Source organism: Thamnophis elegans, chromosome 9 (genome assembly GCF_009769535.1).
Source record: "Thamnophis elegans isolate rThaEle1 chromosome 9, rThaEle1.pri, whole genome shotgun sequence".
In the NCBI taxonomy this organism is placed as follows: Eukaryota; Metazoa; Chordata; class Lepidosauria; order Squamata; family Colubridae; genus Thamnophis; species Thamnophis elegans.
Genome location: NC_045549.1, coordinates 76,903,104 through 76,918,362, shown reverse-complemented (window position 1 = coordinate 76,918,362; position 15,259 = coordinate 76,903,104). Strand labels below are relative to the sequence as shown.

The window sequence follows — 15,259 nt, the reverse complement described above, 5'->3', positions numbered from 1 at the left end:
GCCATTGACCTTGGGTTTCAAATGAGATTGCCAGATATTAATAAAGCCGGAGTTTTTGGAAACACGAACTCATCTTGACTGAAGGCCTTTTTGTATATGAAATTTCAACACTTGTAAATTTGTTTTTTAAAAACAATGCTACCTAATGGAAATGACCCTACTCTGAGGTGAAGACCTAGGAAACTCTAAACTTAGTAGGTGAGGATAGATGGACCTTAATTTAAAGATCGGCTTCACCATTTAATACAGCTAGTTTAAATATGTTTAATGCAGGGGTGTCTGGCTGGGGAATTCTGGGAGTTGAAGTGCACAAGTCTTAAAGTTCCCAAGTTTGGACACCCCTGGTTTAATGCAATGCAATGGTAGAATTCACCGTGTGTGTGTGTGTGTGTGTGTGTGTGTGTGTGTGTGTGTGTGTGTGTGTAAAATGCTGCTATACTTTGCAAAGATATATGGGTCCAATATTTTTTCTACAGTTGTTTTCAAAATATTTGTAATCTTTGGGGTCTGCAATGTTCTTTTAAGATGCAGAAGTGCTGTTTTCTTTTTCTTTTTTTTAATGTTACTCTTACCTTAAATCGTCTGCATTATTTTCAATGCATATCAGCTGCTTATACTCCTTGACATGTACATTATCCTGAAGCAGGTTTTTTAAAGCGAACGTCCCTGATGTAAGGCCTTTTAGAAACCAGAGTGCACTCAATTTTCAATAGCGTATTTGTTTTCCAAACGGCAGGTATATGTGCACGGAGAAAGCCTTATAGATTTTAGGTTATGCTGGTAAATACAGCTCTGGAGTCTGGTGGGGAACAGGACTTGCAAATTCATTCCCTGTGGGTTTTCTTTTTCTGATGTCTATCTATTTCTTTGATTGTGTTCCTGAGTTAAGTAAAAATAGGCACATTCGCTTGTCTCCCCCCCCCCCCCAAATATTCTGAGTTCCTTCGCAAGTAAACCGTAGTACACATTTATCAAACTCCGTTGTACTCACCAGAGAGCTAGGAAAGGAAATAAAAAAAGTGCACTGCTGTAGTTCAGCTAGCTGGTTCCCCCAAATTTTATGCGTCTCAACTTCCATCGCAGTTACCCTTCCATATGTTGCTTGCTTAAAAGCTCAATTAGACCAGAAATGTTCAGGGAGTTTTCAAGCTACTGAAAATTCTAGCCCAGTGTTTCTCAACCTTGGCAACTTGAAGATGTCTAGACTTCAACTCCCAGAATTCCCCAGCCAGCATTCGCTGGCTGGGGAATTCTGGGAGTTGAAGTCCAGACATCTTCAAGTTGCCAAGGTTGAGAAACACTGTTCTAACCATATTTCATGTCTGAAACCCAGAGCAATTGGTTGTTCCACACAAATATTCTTTCCACGACCAAATGAAACCATGTAGCTGTTGGCCATTCCTTCATTCCAATCAGAATAGAGTTGGAAGGGACCTTAGAGGCCTTCTAGTCCAATCCCCTCTGCTCAAGCCCCTGTACTGTTTCAGGCAGATTACTGTCCACTCTCTTCTTAACTACCTCCAGTGATGAAGCACCTACAACTTCTGAAGGCAACTTCTGTTCCACTGGTTGATTGTCCTCCCTCTTAGGACGTTTCTCCTTAGTTCCAGATTGCTTCTCTCCTTGATGAGTTTCCACCCGTTGCTTCTTGTCCTACCCTCAAGTTGACCCCCTCTTCTTTGGGGCAGCCCCTCAAATATTGGAAGGCTGCTATCCTGTCTTCCCTGGTCCTTCTTTTCTGTAGACTGGTCGTACCCAAATCCTGCCATTGTTCCTGTGTGCCAATGGTGTAATTTGCGCAGAAACTCTGCAGGAAGCCAAGACACATTGCGATCCCTGGTGTGATGTGCAGTTGATGTGATGCCACTCGTCAAGTACAAGTTGCGCAATCCTGATGTAGGTGGCTATATGAGCCGAGGTGGCGCAGTGGTTAGGGTACAGTACTGCAGGCCACTTCAGCTGACTGTTATCTGCAGTTCGGCTGTTCAAATCTCACCGGCTCAGGGTTGACTCAGCCTTCCATCCTTCCGAGGTGGGTAAAATGAGGACCCGGATTGTTGTTGTGGGCAATATGCTGACTCTGTAAACCGCTTAGAGAGGGCTGAAAGCCCTATGAAGCGGTAGATAAGTCTAACTGCTATTGCTATTGCTATATTTTAGCTGGTCATTAAAGCCAGTTGGGTGATTTTGAGCCAGTCACTCTCTCCCAGCCCAATTCCCACCTCAAAGCAATTATTGTGGAGAAAAATAGGACGAGGAAGGGATATTAGGTATGTTTGCTGCCATGAGTTACTTATAAAAAACAGGTGGGATTTTTTAAAAAAAATCTAAAAGACAAAAACAAGGCAAACCAATTTTCTTCCTGCAAAGCGTAGCAATTAGAACAATTCAGCGCTAATAACGCGATTTAGATCAGAAGACACCTGTGGAAATAATTAAGAAGAACTAACCGGACCCACCCACAGCTCCTTATTAAGAGGCTGGAACATTGACAGATAAACTCAAAAGTATTTTCACGGTCCAACATGAGAACTTTCTTCTACTTTTGCTGAGGGAACACGGTGGTGGTCGGAAATTTCTAGATGCCTTAATTAACCGTTTTTGTTGCAATTGTTGTCGTTGTAGGGTTCTCTATGGAAACAAAATTACGGAACTTCCCAAGGGACTTTTTGAAGGACTTTTCGCTCTTCAGTTGCTGTGAGTATTTCTTTTATAAAAACCCAGCTTTATCTGTCCTCCTTGAAAAAGGAGAGTTTGAGGTAGAAGTGGGTTGAACCGGTATGGCTGCTTGCTTTGAGGGGAGAAGTCTCCATCTTTTGAAGTTGAAGGGTTTTTTTTTTTCTTCCTAACCCTTTCAGTCTCTCCTCTCCTATTCCTGCTCTTCATCAAGATAGAAAAAAAAAAGACCTTTTTCCCTCTCCTTCAATAGATCTTCCACAGGCCGTTTTGTTTTGCTTTTAAGCACTTGAACACATGGTTGGAGAATACCAATTTTAAGGAAACGTTTTCAGTTGTTTTATGCCGTTTTCTTGGAGTTATGCCTATTAGTCTCCCTGTCTGTCTCTTCTTCAAGCAAGGTCATTTATTTATTTATTTATTTATTTATTATTATTATTATTATTATTATTATTATTATTATTATTATTTAAAATTAGTATGAACATTGCCTTTTAAAATCAGAGTTACATAGGAAGGGAGGCAAGACAGGATAGATGCAACTTTCGTTTGCTTGAAGGATAAGTGACAGAATGTTTATGCCTAGGAATGCGATTTTTCCACTTTTTATACAAACCTGCCATTGTTTCCTTGCTGTCTGTCCCTTTTTCCTGGCATTCCACATTGACACGGTCATTTTCAACCAATGCTGTAACTCAGAGGTCTTCAAACGTGGCGACTTTAAGACTTGTGGACTTCAAGTCCAAGAATTCTGGGAGTTGAAGTCCACAAGTCTTAAAGTTGCCACGTTTGGGGACCCCCTGCTATAAGCTGATGCCACGAAGCTTGATAGTTACACTGAAATTGAATGGTTTAATTGGAATTGAATCAGTTTGAAGAAAGTGGGAGAAAGATGAGGGATGTGAAACCTCACACACAGGGTATGAGGTATGTCACATCCATATCTTTCTAGTCTAAGAACTTAAAGTAAAATGGATTGCATATACCGTTCTGACAGATTCTGTGTATCTCTTGCCGAGTGCCAGATTCTGCTCAGCTCCTCTAAGGGATCCCCTCTAAATAGCCACACAATGGACCATGTAATTCACAACAGAGAGATCTGCGGTTCCCTACATCTGATTAAGCCCAATGCAGCATAAAACTGGTCACATAGAAGGGAGGGCAAAACATTTGATATCCTGAGCAGGAGAGTTGCTTGTGGACAACAGACAGTCTCCAATAACACTGAACAATTGATGAGCAGTATTCTCTTGAGCTGCAGAAGATACACTGGTTTCAAAAGTATCCAGCCTTTGCATGCATGAAAAGGGAGGGAGGGAGGAAGGACAGACAGACAGACAGAAGAAGGAAGGACAGATAGGATGGAAGGAAGGAAGGAAGAAAAGGAAGGAAGGAAAGGAAGGAAGGAAGGAATAGATAGATCTGGGATTGTAAGAAAAATCAGCAGGAGGAAAAACAGAAATACGTATGTGGTTTATTTTGTATTCCCATGCCTTTTAAATACTAATTTGGGAACTAACTAACCAATTTTGTTGTATACCTGAAGTACAATGACAATAAAGGCTATGCTAGCTCAGTCCCACAGAGTGGGAAAAAGAAAGGTTGAATGATTGAATCGTAATTGTACAAACATATTAAAATTACTTGCACCAGAGAGGTTAGCTTTAAAATACATGTGATTAGGAAACGGATATTGTTTTCCTTTGTAACAAAATAGGTATATAGGTGTGTAATGCATGTATCCACATTTGTGGGGTGCAGGCAAATAGGGAGACACAGATAAACATGCAGAAGTTGTGTTAGTCTCTATAAAGGAAATGGCACTAAATTTGACCCACCTGGACAGGCGAGATGGCACAGAATTGGGGAACTGGGGCCCTTTCTTGACTTATGGACTTCAGCTGGTGCCATCTGGAGTCCATTAGTCCATAAAAGGGCCCCAGTTCCCCCACCTCTGTCCTAATAGAATATTTATATGAAAATCATCAAGATCGCCTAATGTTTAGGCTGAAACTAAGAACTGGAGGGGAAAAGTCAGCTAGAGTTTGCTAATGCATACTGCTCCTTCACTACACATTGAGAAGACTCAAGTGGATTCTAAGGAAACTTCTTCCCAGGTGGGTAAAACAAGGACTCCGATGGTTGGGGGGGGGGGAGAAAGAGGTTGACTCTGTAAACCGCTTAGAGCAGTGTTTCTCAACCTTAGCAACTTGAAGATGTCTGGACTTCAACTCCCAGAATTCCCCAGCCAGCGAACGCTGGCTGGGGAATATTTGGGAGTTGAAGTCCGGACATCTTCAAGTTGCCAAGGTTGAGAAACACTGGCTTAGAGAAGGCTGTAAAGCACTGTGAAGTGGCATATAGTAAGTCTATTCAGGGGTCTTCAAAGTTGGCAGCTTTAAGACTTGTGGACTTCACCTCCATAAGTCTTAAAGTTGCCAAGTTTGAAGACCTCTGCTCCAAGTGCTGTGGCTCCAGCAGCGAAGCGCAAGAAAGCTTAATTCAGCGCCTGATACGTTGCCTTTCTCTCTGGTTTCACAGATTGTTGAACGCTAACAAGATAAACTGCCTGCGAGTGGACGCTTTCCAAGACTTGCATAATCTGAACCTTCTCTCTTTGTACGACAACAAACTTCAGACCATCGCCAAGGGCACTTTCTCTCCCCTGCGAGCGATTCAGACGCTGTACGTATTAGCATTCCACTTTCGGGGCCCCCGAGTAGAGCAGGCCAAGGTGGAAAAACAACTCCAACTTTCTTCCCCCACCCCTCCTTTTAAAAAACAAACGTTCTTTTCTTTCTCTCCGTCAAAGGCACTTGGCTCAGAACCCGTTTATTTGTGACTGTCATCTGAAGTGGCTTGCAGATTATCTCCACGCAAACCCCATTGAGACCAGCGGTGCTCGGTGCACCAGCCCACGCCGCTTGGCCAACAAAAGGATCGGGCAGATCAAAAGCAAGAAGTTTCGTTGTTCAGGTAAATTTCTTTTGCTCGCCAGCTACTTTTGCTCCCCTTCCAAAGAAAACTCCCACGCAGCCTCTCTAAAGAGGAGGGAAGAAAATTGCAGACATCCTTCACAGGAATCCTGTCTGGTGCTTAGCTGAATTATTCAGCAATCAAAGGAAGTCTGGACTGGAACTGAAATATACGTGGAGTAAGTAGCCCACATCTCCACCTTCGCTAAACACAAAGATATATATATATATATATATATAATATATATATATAATATTTGTGCTGATAAATAAATAAAGGGAAACTAGTATAGATCAATTTCAAGCTATTTAGCTCTCATCAGCTAGCCATACCCATGTTGGGAATCGATATTTGGGCATACCAGGGGTTGTGACTTTAAATATATATATATATATATATATATATATATATATATATATATGTATATATGTATATATGTATATATGTATATATGTATATATGTATATATGTATATATGTATATATGTATATATGTATATATGTATATATGTATATATGTATATATGTATATATGTATATGTATATATGTATATATGTATATATGTATATATGTATATATGTATATATGTATATATGTATATATGTATATATGTATATATGTATATATGTATATATGTATGTGTGTGTGTGTGTGTGTGTGTGTGTGTGTGTGTTATTTGTGCTGATAAATAAATAAAGGGAGACTAGTATAGATCTATTTCAAGCTATTTAGCTCTCATCAGCTAGCCATACCCATGTTGGGAATCGATATTTGGGCATACCAGGGGTTGTGACTTTAAATATATATATAGCAATAGCAATAGCAGTAGACTTATATACCGCTTCATAGGCCTTTCAGGCCTCTCTAAGCGGTTTACAGAGAGTCAGCATATTGCCCCCAACAATCTGGGTCCTCATTTTACCCACCTCGGAAGGATGGAAGGCTGAGTCAACCCTGAGCCGGTGAGATTTGAACTGCTGACCTGCTGATCTAGCTGATCTATATATGTGTGTGTGTGTGTGTGTGTGTGTGTGTGTGTGTGTGTGTGTGTTATTTGTGCTGATAAATAAATAAAGGGAGACTAGTATAGATCTATTTCAAGCTATTTAGCTCTCATCAGCTAGCCATACTCTTACTGGGATTCAAACGTGTGCTGATGAGAGCTAAATAGCTTGAAATAGATCTATACTAGTCTCCCTTTATTTATTTATCAGCACAAATAAAAAACACAAATATAACAAAGGCAACAGTAAAAATATTGGGTTTCTGTCATGATGGACTCTTGTGACGAGCCGATTGACAGATGATGGAAGCAGTTAGCTTCCTCCCATAATTGGGGCTTACCAAGGGTTGTAAAAATGTAATATATATATATATTTCTTGCCACCTTGGTTATTTCTTGCCACCTTGGTTATATATAAATTATATAGAAATTGACTATATAATGCTTTTTAATTTTGTACCAAGTCAGATCATTGGGCTATATTCCTCACAGCATTTTTTCTCCAATCCTGGAGTGCTAGCAAAATCTTTTTTTAAAAAAAGCCAGCAATAGACAATTTAAACATACCGTATTTTTCAGAGTATAAGACGCTCCGAAGTATAAGACGCACCTAGCTTTTGGGGAGGAAAACAAAGGAAAAATATCTGCCACCTAGCAATTTGCCTCCTTGCAACAAACAGCAAACAGTACAGAAGATATACACTGTTTGTGGTGTTACATTTCAAACTATACTCATACAGATGCTGTTAAAATTGATGGGGCTTTCAGGAAGTATACGCTGTTCTCTGCTATTCAAAAGAAGAGACAATAGCATTGGGCCTCTTAAAATCAAGCATTTATTTTAAAAACTTCTACGTTTTGTTAAGCTGTCTAGAACAATAATGAAGCAGTCTTTAAAAAATAAGTCTAATAATTTGAACACTCTATAGGCATTTATAGTTATTGACTAACCTCCTTGCAGCAAACAGCTTGATTAGCACGAGAAAAAATAATCTGTCTCTGCCTCCCAGCAATTTGCCTCATGGTACAAACAGCCAGTTTCACTTTCAGTTTCAGTTCCCTCCCAATCATAAGCTGTTTCAGGATGCAGGGAGCCCATTGCAGCCTCCGCAAGCCCCATTTTCCCCGTTTGCTGCAAGGAGGTAAATTGCTGGGAGGCAGAGACCAAAGGGTGGGGGACGGTGGGTGGGTGGGGCCTCTTTTAGGGAGGGGGGAAGATGCATCTTATACTCTGAAAAATACGGTATGTCCTTCATATTACAGGGGGAAGCTTATATTATATCATGATAAATTGTGACGTTTGTTTGTTTTTCTAATCTCACTCTATTTCCTCCTTCCTTTCTTCTAAAATCTAACCTTTAGCATCTGGTGTCCAGCTATTCTGCAGTTAATTCTGGTTTTTTAAATGGCAAATTCAAGAATAATTTTTTCCCCTGGTGGTCACTTTCTGTCGTCCTTACTTAGTCTAATAAATGAATTCTTTGCTTGCTGACATTCCGGTTCCTATTTCTCTCTCTCTCTCTTTCTCTCTCTCTCTTTTAAATGTAGCTAAAGAACAGTATTTCATTCCAGGTAGGTTTGGCTGTGTGGTGCAATGAGTTGCGGAGTTGAGTTTGTGCTGCCACACAAGGCAATTTTGTCTTAACTTCTAAGCACAGCGATGCATGCTTTTTAACCCTAGTAAAAACACCCTTTGGAACAGGGCTCTCCAACCTTGGCAACTTTAAGACCGGTGGACTTCAACTCCCAGGGTTCCTCGGCTGGCTGGGGGATTCTGGGAGTTGAAGTCCACGAGCCTTTAAGTTGCCACGGTTGGGGAGCCCTGCTTGAGCTGCCTAGATCTCTTTCCAGAATCCGTGGGCTTTGCATGCAGCCCTTGATATCTGGTGCATAGTTTCTTGAAGCGGAACTTGCTAGGATGTTTGGTCTTGCTATTCCCTGCTTCCTTTTAACACCATTTTCCCTTCAAATCTGAGCTGCTTTAAAATGAAGAATCCTGCTAGGACCCAGGAGCTGAGAAACCCCAAAGAATCCTTTCCCCGCTTTGCTTTTTTTACGCCCCGAACTCCGTTTTCTGCTTGTCTCGATCGATCCCTTTCTTTTCCCTTGACTTTGATTCCCTCTGCTTGCAAAATCACAGAGTGCCAAGCCAAAATTTGTGGAGGATTTTTTTTTCTTGGGCACAAGGACCCACAGATTATCCACGGGTGACGTGCCACTATTTTTACACCACTTTTATTCCCCTTGCACATGCCACACACACCAACCACATTGGCTGTTGCTCTTTGACCCATGCTCCCATTTTAATTATTTATTTTGCGTAGCTGATCTTTATCCCAACATCTTCCTGATGGTTCAAGGGAGGGATTCAAGGATCTGTTGTGGTCTGCGGGTGGCCTGCGGAGCTGGCAGCAGACTCGGGCAGTGAGGAGGTTTGGGGGAAACATGGGCCAGTCCTGGAGTCTGGGGAAAGGCTCGGGGGAGGACTCTGCGTTGGAGGCAGAGAGGGGGCCAGGGGCATCTGGCCGTTATGTGCTGCCTTCGGAGCCTCCAGAGCTGGACATCAGTGAGGCAGAGGAACAGGGGGAGCCTGTTCCCAGTGCGCACATGTGCAGAGCTGCCAGAAGGCAAGAATAGTTAAGAGAAAAAGGGGTGACTCAACAGTAAGGTGTGGAGATGAATGGCCCCTCCCATAAGACATAAAGAAGGAGCAAACGGACATGAGACTTTGCAGGAAGCAACTTGGTTCATGCTGGTCGGTTTAAACTCTGAAGCCCTGTTTTGACTCTGTGCTCCGTGTGGCCTTGCAAAGCTAATTGGCAATCAGGTCTCTGACAGCGTTTCAAGGGAGATAAAGGTGGGGTGCTTATCAGCCTTATTCCGAAAGACTTTGGCAGACTTCTGTCGGACTCTTTACAAACTATTTGTGACTCATTACGGGCTGTGAATGAACACAATTCACAGCCGTTGAAATAAAAAGAGGGTTTTGGGGAGTAAGTGTGTGATTTTTACTATCTCAGGAAGCCGAGGTCAGGACAGGATTGCTCTCTTACATCGCAGGGTCCTGATAGGTGAAAAATAATGGTGAATCTTTTGACTCAAATACAAACGCATGGCCTGCCAGCAAAAAAAAGTAAATAGAATTATTTGATATGGTAGCCAGAATAAAGTCTGGCCTCCTGCTTTCTTTGAAGAAGGACCATTGGGATCTCTGCTGGAGGGAAATGCTTTTACAGAAATAAAAAGGCCTTTTATTGTAGAGACTTCTGGTTTTAAAAAAAAAAAAGCAGAAAAGTGAAATGACTATTTTCATTTTAAAAATCTTATCAAACACCTGGCACAGCTGGCCAGGGAATTCTGGGAGTTGAAGTCCACGAAGCTTAGGGTTGCTAAAATTACTAAACCCTCATCTTTGGAAACCGCGCCTTAGTCTTGCAAAAGTCACCCGGGATCCCCTTGAGGCGAAATCATGAGCGCCATAAAAAAAATGAATGAATATATAGAAAGCTAAAAGGTGGTTTTACTGTCTGGGTCACTGGAACGGCCACGCTCTCCCATGGGGCCGCCATCTTGTTTTTCGGTTCTGCGCATGCGCAGAACAATTGCAATTGCTCACATTTAATTTTGTTTAACGTTTTGCACATGCACAGACCCATTTTTGTGCAAATGTGCACATGCAGAGCCAAGGTGGCGCAGTGGTTAAATGCAGCACTGCAGGCTACTGCTAGATCAGCAGGTCAGCGGTTCAAATCCCACCAGCTCAGGGTTGACTCAGCCTTCCATCCTTCCGAGGTGGGTAAAATGAGGACCCGGATTGTTGTTGGGGGCAATATGCTGACTCTCTGTAAACCGCTTAGAGAGGCCTGAAAGGCCTATGAAGCGGTATATAAGTCTACTGCTATTGCTATTGCTATTGCTATTGCATGTTCCTTGACCCAACTCCTGGATTTGGAGGCGCCCAAGTTGAAGGCAACTTGTTCCCCAAAGCCTAGGTGAGATCAAGCATATCGGCTCCTTCTGTCTCCCAGAGTCTCCGTCCCTCCGTCTCTCTTCCTCCCTTGTCTGTCTTTTCTTCTTCTTCCTCTTTCCAGGCATTCGCCACTGGGGCTGTAAGTGCAGAAGGGGGAGTGTGTGGATGGTGCCACCTGCTCCTCGGATCAGAAGCACCTTCCCTTTTGAGTCTCAGCCTCCTCCTCACTTCCGGTCCAGGAAGAGCTCGCAACCCTCCCTTGTTTTTCTCTCCTCCTCCCCCCATCAACCGACCTTCAGATCTTTTCTAGATGTTTGTTTGACGTGTACGTGTCTTACTTAACGACGAAGGGTGAACGGACCTCCTCCTGCACGCCTGTGTTGCTCTCCTTTCAGATTCAGGGATGTGACCGTCACGGTGGAAGTCCTCTCTCCAGAGAATCTCCATGGCCACCTTCCGAGGTTCCTCCTCCCTGCCGCCTTCTCCTGTCCCTGCCCCTCTTTCCCCTCCGCCCCTTGCCTCTTCTCCTTGTCCCGGTGGATGAAGTGTGATTAAGTGGGCGAGATTTTCTGTTGTGCTTGATCTAACCATGTGGTTGTGAGGTATGCGTAAAACATGGTTCTGTCAAGCACCATGGAACGTCACGCAGCTTTCTACAGCATGAGAAGCTGCTGAGGTTTAAATCTGGATTATGTAGTCCCAAAAAAATAAAAAATAAAAACAATAAAACCAAACGGACAGAGCAAGGCAGGGCGGTTAAACTGCATTGTTGAGGGGGGGGGCATAAAAACAGGGTAGCCTCAGCAAAGTGGGGGGGAGTGGAAAAAAATGGGTGCAACCATCTAAAACCGGGGTTAAAACGAGAAAAAAGCACGTTGAGCCCAAAACGGAAGTTGTTGAATGGATTGGCTGACAGCTTAATCAGCAGAAACGGCGGCTGTGAAAAGCTCCAGTTAATGTTAACCCGCGTGGGGTCCCTCCCCCCCCCTCCGGCAAATTTCAAGCTTTCTAAAATTTAACCCTCGCTTAAGCCTCACTGTTCTTCATGATCACAAAACCCTTTTCGCCTCGGTTGCAAGATCGGCTTCATTTTCTCTTCTTCCTCTCCTTCTTCTTCTACCAGATGTTGGGAAAAACCACCTCCGGGGACTTAAGCGCATGTGCTTTATGCTTTCTTTCGCCCGCAGGGACAGAGGACTACAGATCCAAGCTGAGCGGCGACTGCTTTGCGGACTTAGCCTGCCCTGAAAAATGCCGCTGCGAAGGAACGACGGTTGATTGCTCCAATCAGAAGCTGAACCGGATCCCCGAGCACATCCCGCAGTACACCGCAGAACTGTAAGTCCCGCCTTGCGCCGTTTTTGACTTGGGGTGGTTTTCATCATCCTTACAGTTAGAATCAGAGCGGGGAGGAGTCAGGCTGGCTCTAAGCCTAGGATGGGGAAGCTGTGGCATCTATGCCAAAGGTGGCACACAGAGCCCTCTCTCTGGGCACGTGCGCCATCGCCAGCTGCTCTTCTGGTTTACAGAGCGCACACCAGCTGGTCTTCGCGGATGCCAGCGTGACGGAAAACAACTTAAAAACGGCCAGAAACCAGGCCGTTTTTCCAGGCTGTTTCTGGAAAAAAAAACAGCTTGAAAAGAGCCCCAAAACCTGGGAAAAACTAGGCATGGGCCAGTTTGGTTGCTCGATCCCAAAAAGGTTCTCCATCCCTGCTCTTAAGGCAAACTTGCAATTGGATTCAGTTCTCCTGAGTCGACATGGCTGGAAATGTCCTCCTTTGGACGAAAGGTTCACTAAAACCGTCTTCTGCTTTGAACCGGTTTCTGCCATCCATGCTCCTTTATAGCAATAGCAGTTAGACTTATATACCGCTTCCTAGGGCTTTCAGCCCTCTCTAAGCGGTTTACAGAGTCAGCATATTTGCCCCCAACAACAATCTGGGTCCTCATTTTACCCACCTTGGAAGGATGGAAGGCTGAGTCAACCTTGAGCCAGTGAGATTAGAACCGCTGAACTGCAGAACTGCAGTCAGCTGAAGTGGCTGCAGTGCTGCATTTAACCACTGTGCCACCTCGGCTTTCCCCCATTGTCACAGGATCAAAATTCAAAAGCTTAGCAACTAACTCATATTTATGACGGCCGCAATATCCCGGGGGGGTCACATGATCCCCTTTTGCGACCTTTTGACAAGCAAAGTCCATGTGGAAGCCAGATTCACTTAATAACTTAACAACTGCAGTGATTCAGGAAGGTCGTAAACTGGGGCAAAACTCACTTAACAAATGTCTCACATAGCAGCAGAAATTTTCCGCTCAATTGTGGTCGTAAGTCAAGGACCGTCTCTACAGATGAAAAGGCTACCTACACACACAACACAACTTTTTCATGCCAGTGCACACATATCATAGCTTTCATTGGATATCCCGAAACCAGCTGTTGTCTCTGTGTGCAATCATTTATGAAGCATTGGAGAATGTAGGTAACGAAAAGGCATCTTCGCAGGACAGGAAGGGAGGTGAGCAGAAACTTTGTGTAACGTCCGGTTGAGTCGACCTGTCAATTATTTTGGGAAAGGACAATAATAACTCGTGACCTGAGAACAGACACATCTTCTTCAATTGGAGGGATAGGCACGCCAATCCACTTACTCAAATCATATGGAATCTGTTTGCCTTGGGGAGATTCATTAAGCAGAGTTTTTCATTAACATCTGAAGTTTGTTTAAATTACGAATTTTTGTAATCCAGCCAATAAGTTTTGCTTATTGCACAAATGTAAACCCAGATAAGGAAATCCATAAATAACTATAAACATAACTTGCTTAGTGTCTTGATTTCTGCATCTCTCGCAGTGAATGCCTGTCTTATTGTTTGTAACTGTTATACGATATTCGTTTTTGAGATAATAAAACCACAATGCTTTACTGCTCCCAGCTGCCGTATGAAAATCTGCAGTCAGTCGATGTCTGCTTATTTTTACCAGGTGGTCAATTTTTTTTCCCCCGTCTCAAAATTTGACAGCGTGTTATTAATTGCTGCTTTTGCACAGATTTACTAAAGACATGAACATTCATATTTATTATGGTTTCCATTTACAGGAGACTCAATAACAATGAATTTACAGTGCTGGAAGCCACAGGGATCTTTAAGAAGCTTCCCCAGCTGCGTAAAATGTGAGTAAAATTGATCAGCCTCTCCGGGTGTCAGTGGAATCGTTCACTTTGTAAAAATAAAAAGAACAGCCTAAGGGGGGAAAGTAAGGCAGTTGAGACAACTCACCTGTGATATTTATCACACAGAACACCCTCAAAGATCAACTCATCATAAACTGAATGCCTTCAAATAGGTTGCATCTATAAATTCCAGATAGTGAATAGAATAGAATAGAATAGAATATAGAAAGAGTAGAGTAGAGTAGAATATAATATGAAAAGAATAGAATAGAATAGAATAGAATGTGGAAAGAGTAGAGTAGAATAGAATAGAATATAGAAAGAGTAGAGTAGAGTAGAATATAATATGAATAGAATAGAATAGAATGTGGAAAGAGTAGAGTAGAATAGAATAGAATAGAATAATATAGAATAGAATATGGAAAGAATATGGAAAGAGTAGAATGGAATGGAATGGAATGGAATGGAATAGAATAGAATAGAATATTGTGGTCTCATGCAGAATTAATTGTATATATAATGCACAGTATAGTTATCTATATAGTTAGTAAGTATGTTAATGTGAGTGACATTGATATGGAAACGCTGTAATAATTGGAACTACATCTTGTTTTTTAATGTTGAAATATATTTAATAAAGCTTTTACATTTTTTTTTTTAAAAGATGAGTTTAGAAAGCCATTTTTCAATCTTTAATACATTCGGACGGCAAAGATCGATGATCAGCTCTTAAAAATCCTACAGCTGTATTTTTTGAAACTTGTTACTGCCCTCTTGGCTTCTACATGGTTCTATTGCAATAGAAATTGGTGTGGCTAATTAAATTATTTAGCAGCCTGGAAAAGAATTCTAGCTATGAATGTGGGAACCAATTTATAAGATTGTGTATAAACGCAACGTGTATTCGTTGGCCTTATTCTACCTTGATAAAAAATTTAGCGTACATTCAAGCGTGCAGAGAATGATATTTATTGTAGGTCAAATACTTTTGAGATTAAGCCGGCGCTTAATGAATATTTTCAAAGTTCTTGAAATTGATTCTTGTGATTAGATGATGAGAGTATTTTAGAAATATTTTTTTCTTCCCCTTTTCTGGAACGATGGTCTCTGGCTGATGGGAATGCGAAGCCTTCCTTACTGTTCCCTCTTGAAATCAATGTAAAAAAAAAACAACAGAAAAAGCTCACTTCTAGAAATGGTTTATCTAAAAGGATATTTGTGTTTTCTTGATTGTGAACCTGCAATAGAAATCTAAGCAATAACAAGATCACTGATATTGAAGAAGGCGTATTTGAAGGAGCTGCTGCAGTCAATGAACTTTTGCTGACAAGTAACCGGCTGGAAAATGTACGGCACAAAATGTTGACAGGGCTGGAAAGTCTCAAGACACTGTAAGTTTGCATCCCCCACCCCCCCCTGCTCCTTATTCTGTGCATTTAAATGGAGATTCTCCGTCAT

At 42.2% G+C, this 15,259-nt stretch overlaps 1 protein-coding gene across 3 annotated transcripts in view; it reads left to right on the top strand.

Annotated features, from left to right (window-relative positions):
• The window catches only part of SLIT2 (slit guidance ligand 2), a 191,913-nt gene that overhangs the window by 134,551 nt on the left and 42,103 nt on the right, over positions 1–15,259 (top strand). For all 3 annotated transcript variants that reach the window (XM_032224369.1, XM_032224368.1, XM_032224367.1), the window contains exons 12-17: positions 2,626–2,697; positions 5,218–5,361; positions 5,489–5,652; positions 11,813–11,963; positions 13,727–13,801; positions 15,049–15,192. In XM_032224369.1, coding sequence (XP_032080260.1) covers positions 2,626–2,697; positions 5,218–5,361; positions 5,489–5,652; positions 11,813–11,963; positions 13,727–13,801; positions 15,049–15,192 — 750 coding nt within the window. The remainder of the gene's footprint in view (positions 1–2,625; positions 2,698–5,217; positions 5,362–5,488; positions 5,653–11,812; positions 11,964–13,726; positions 13,802–15,048; positions 15,193–15,259) is intronic.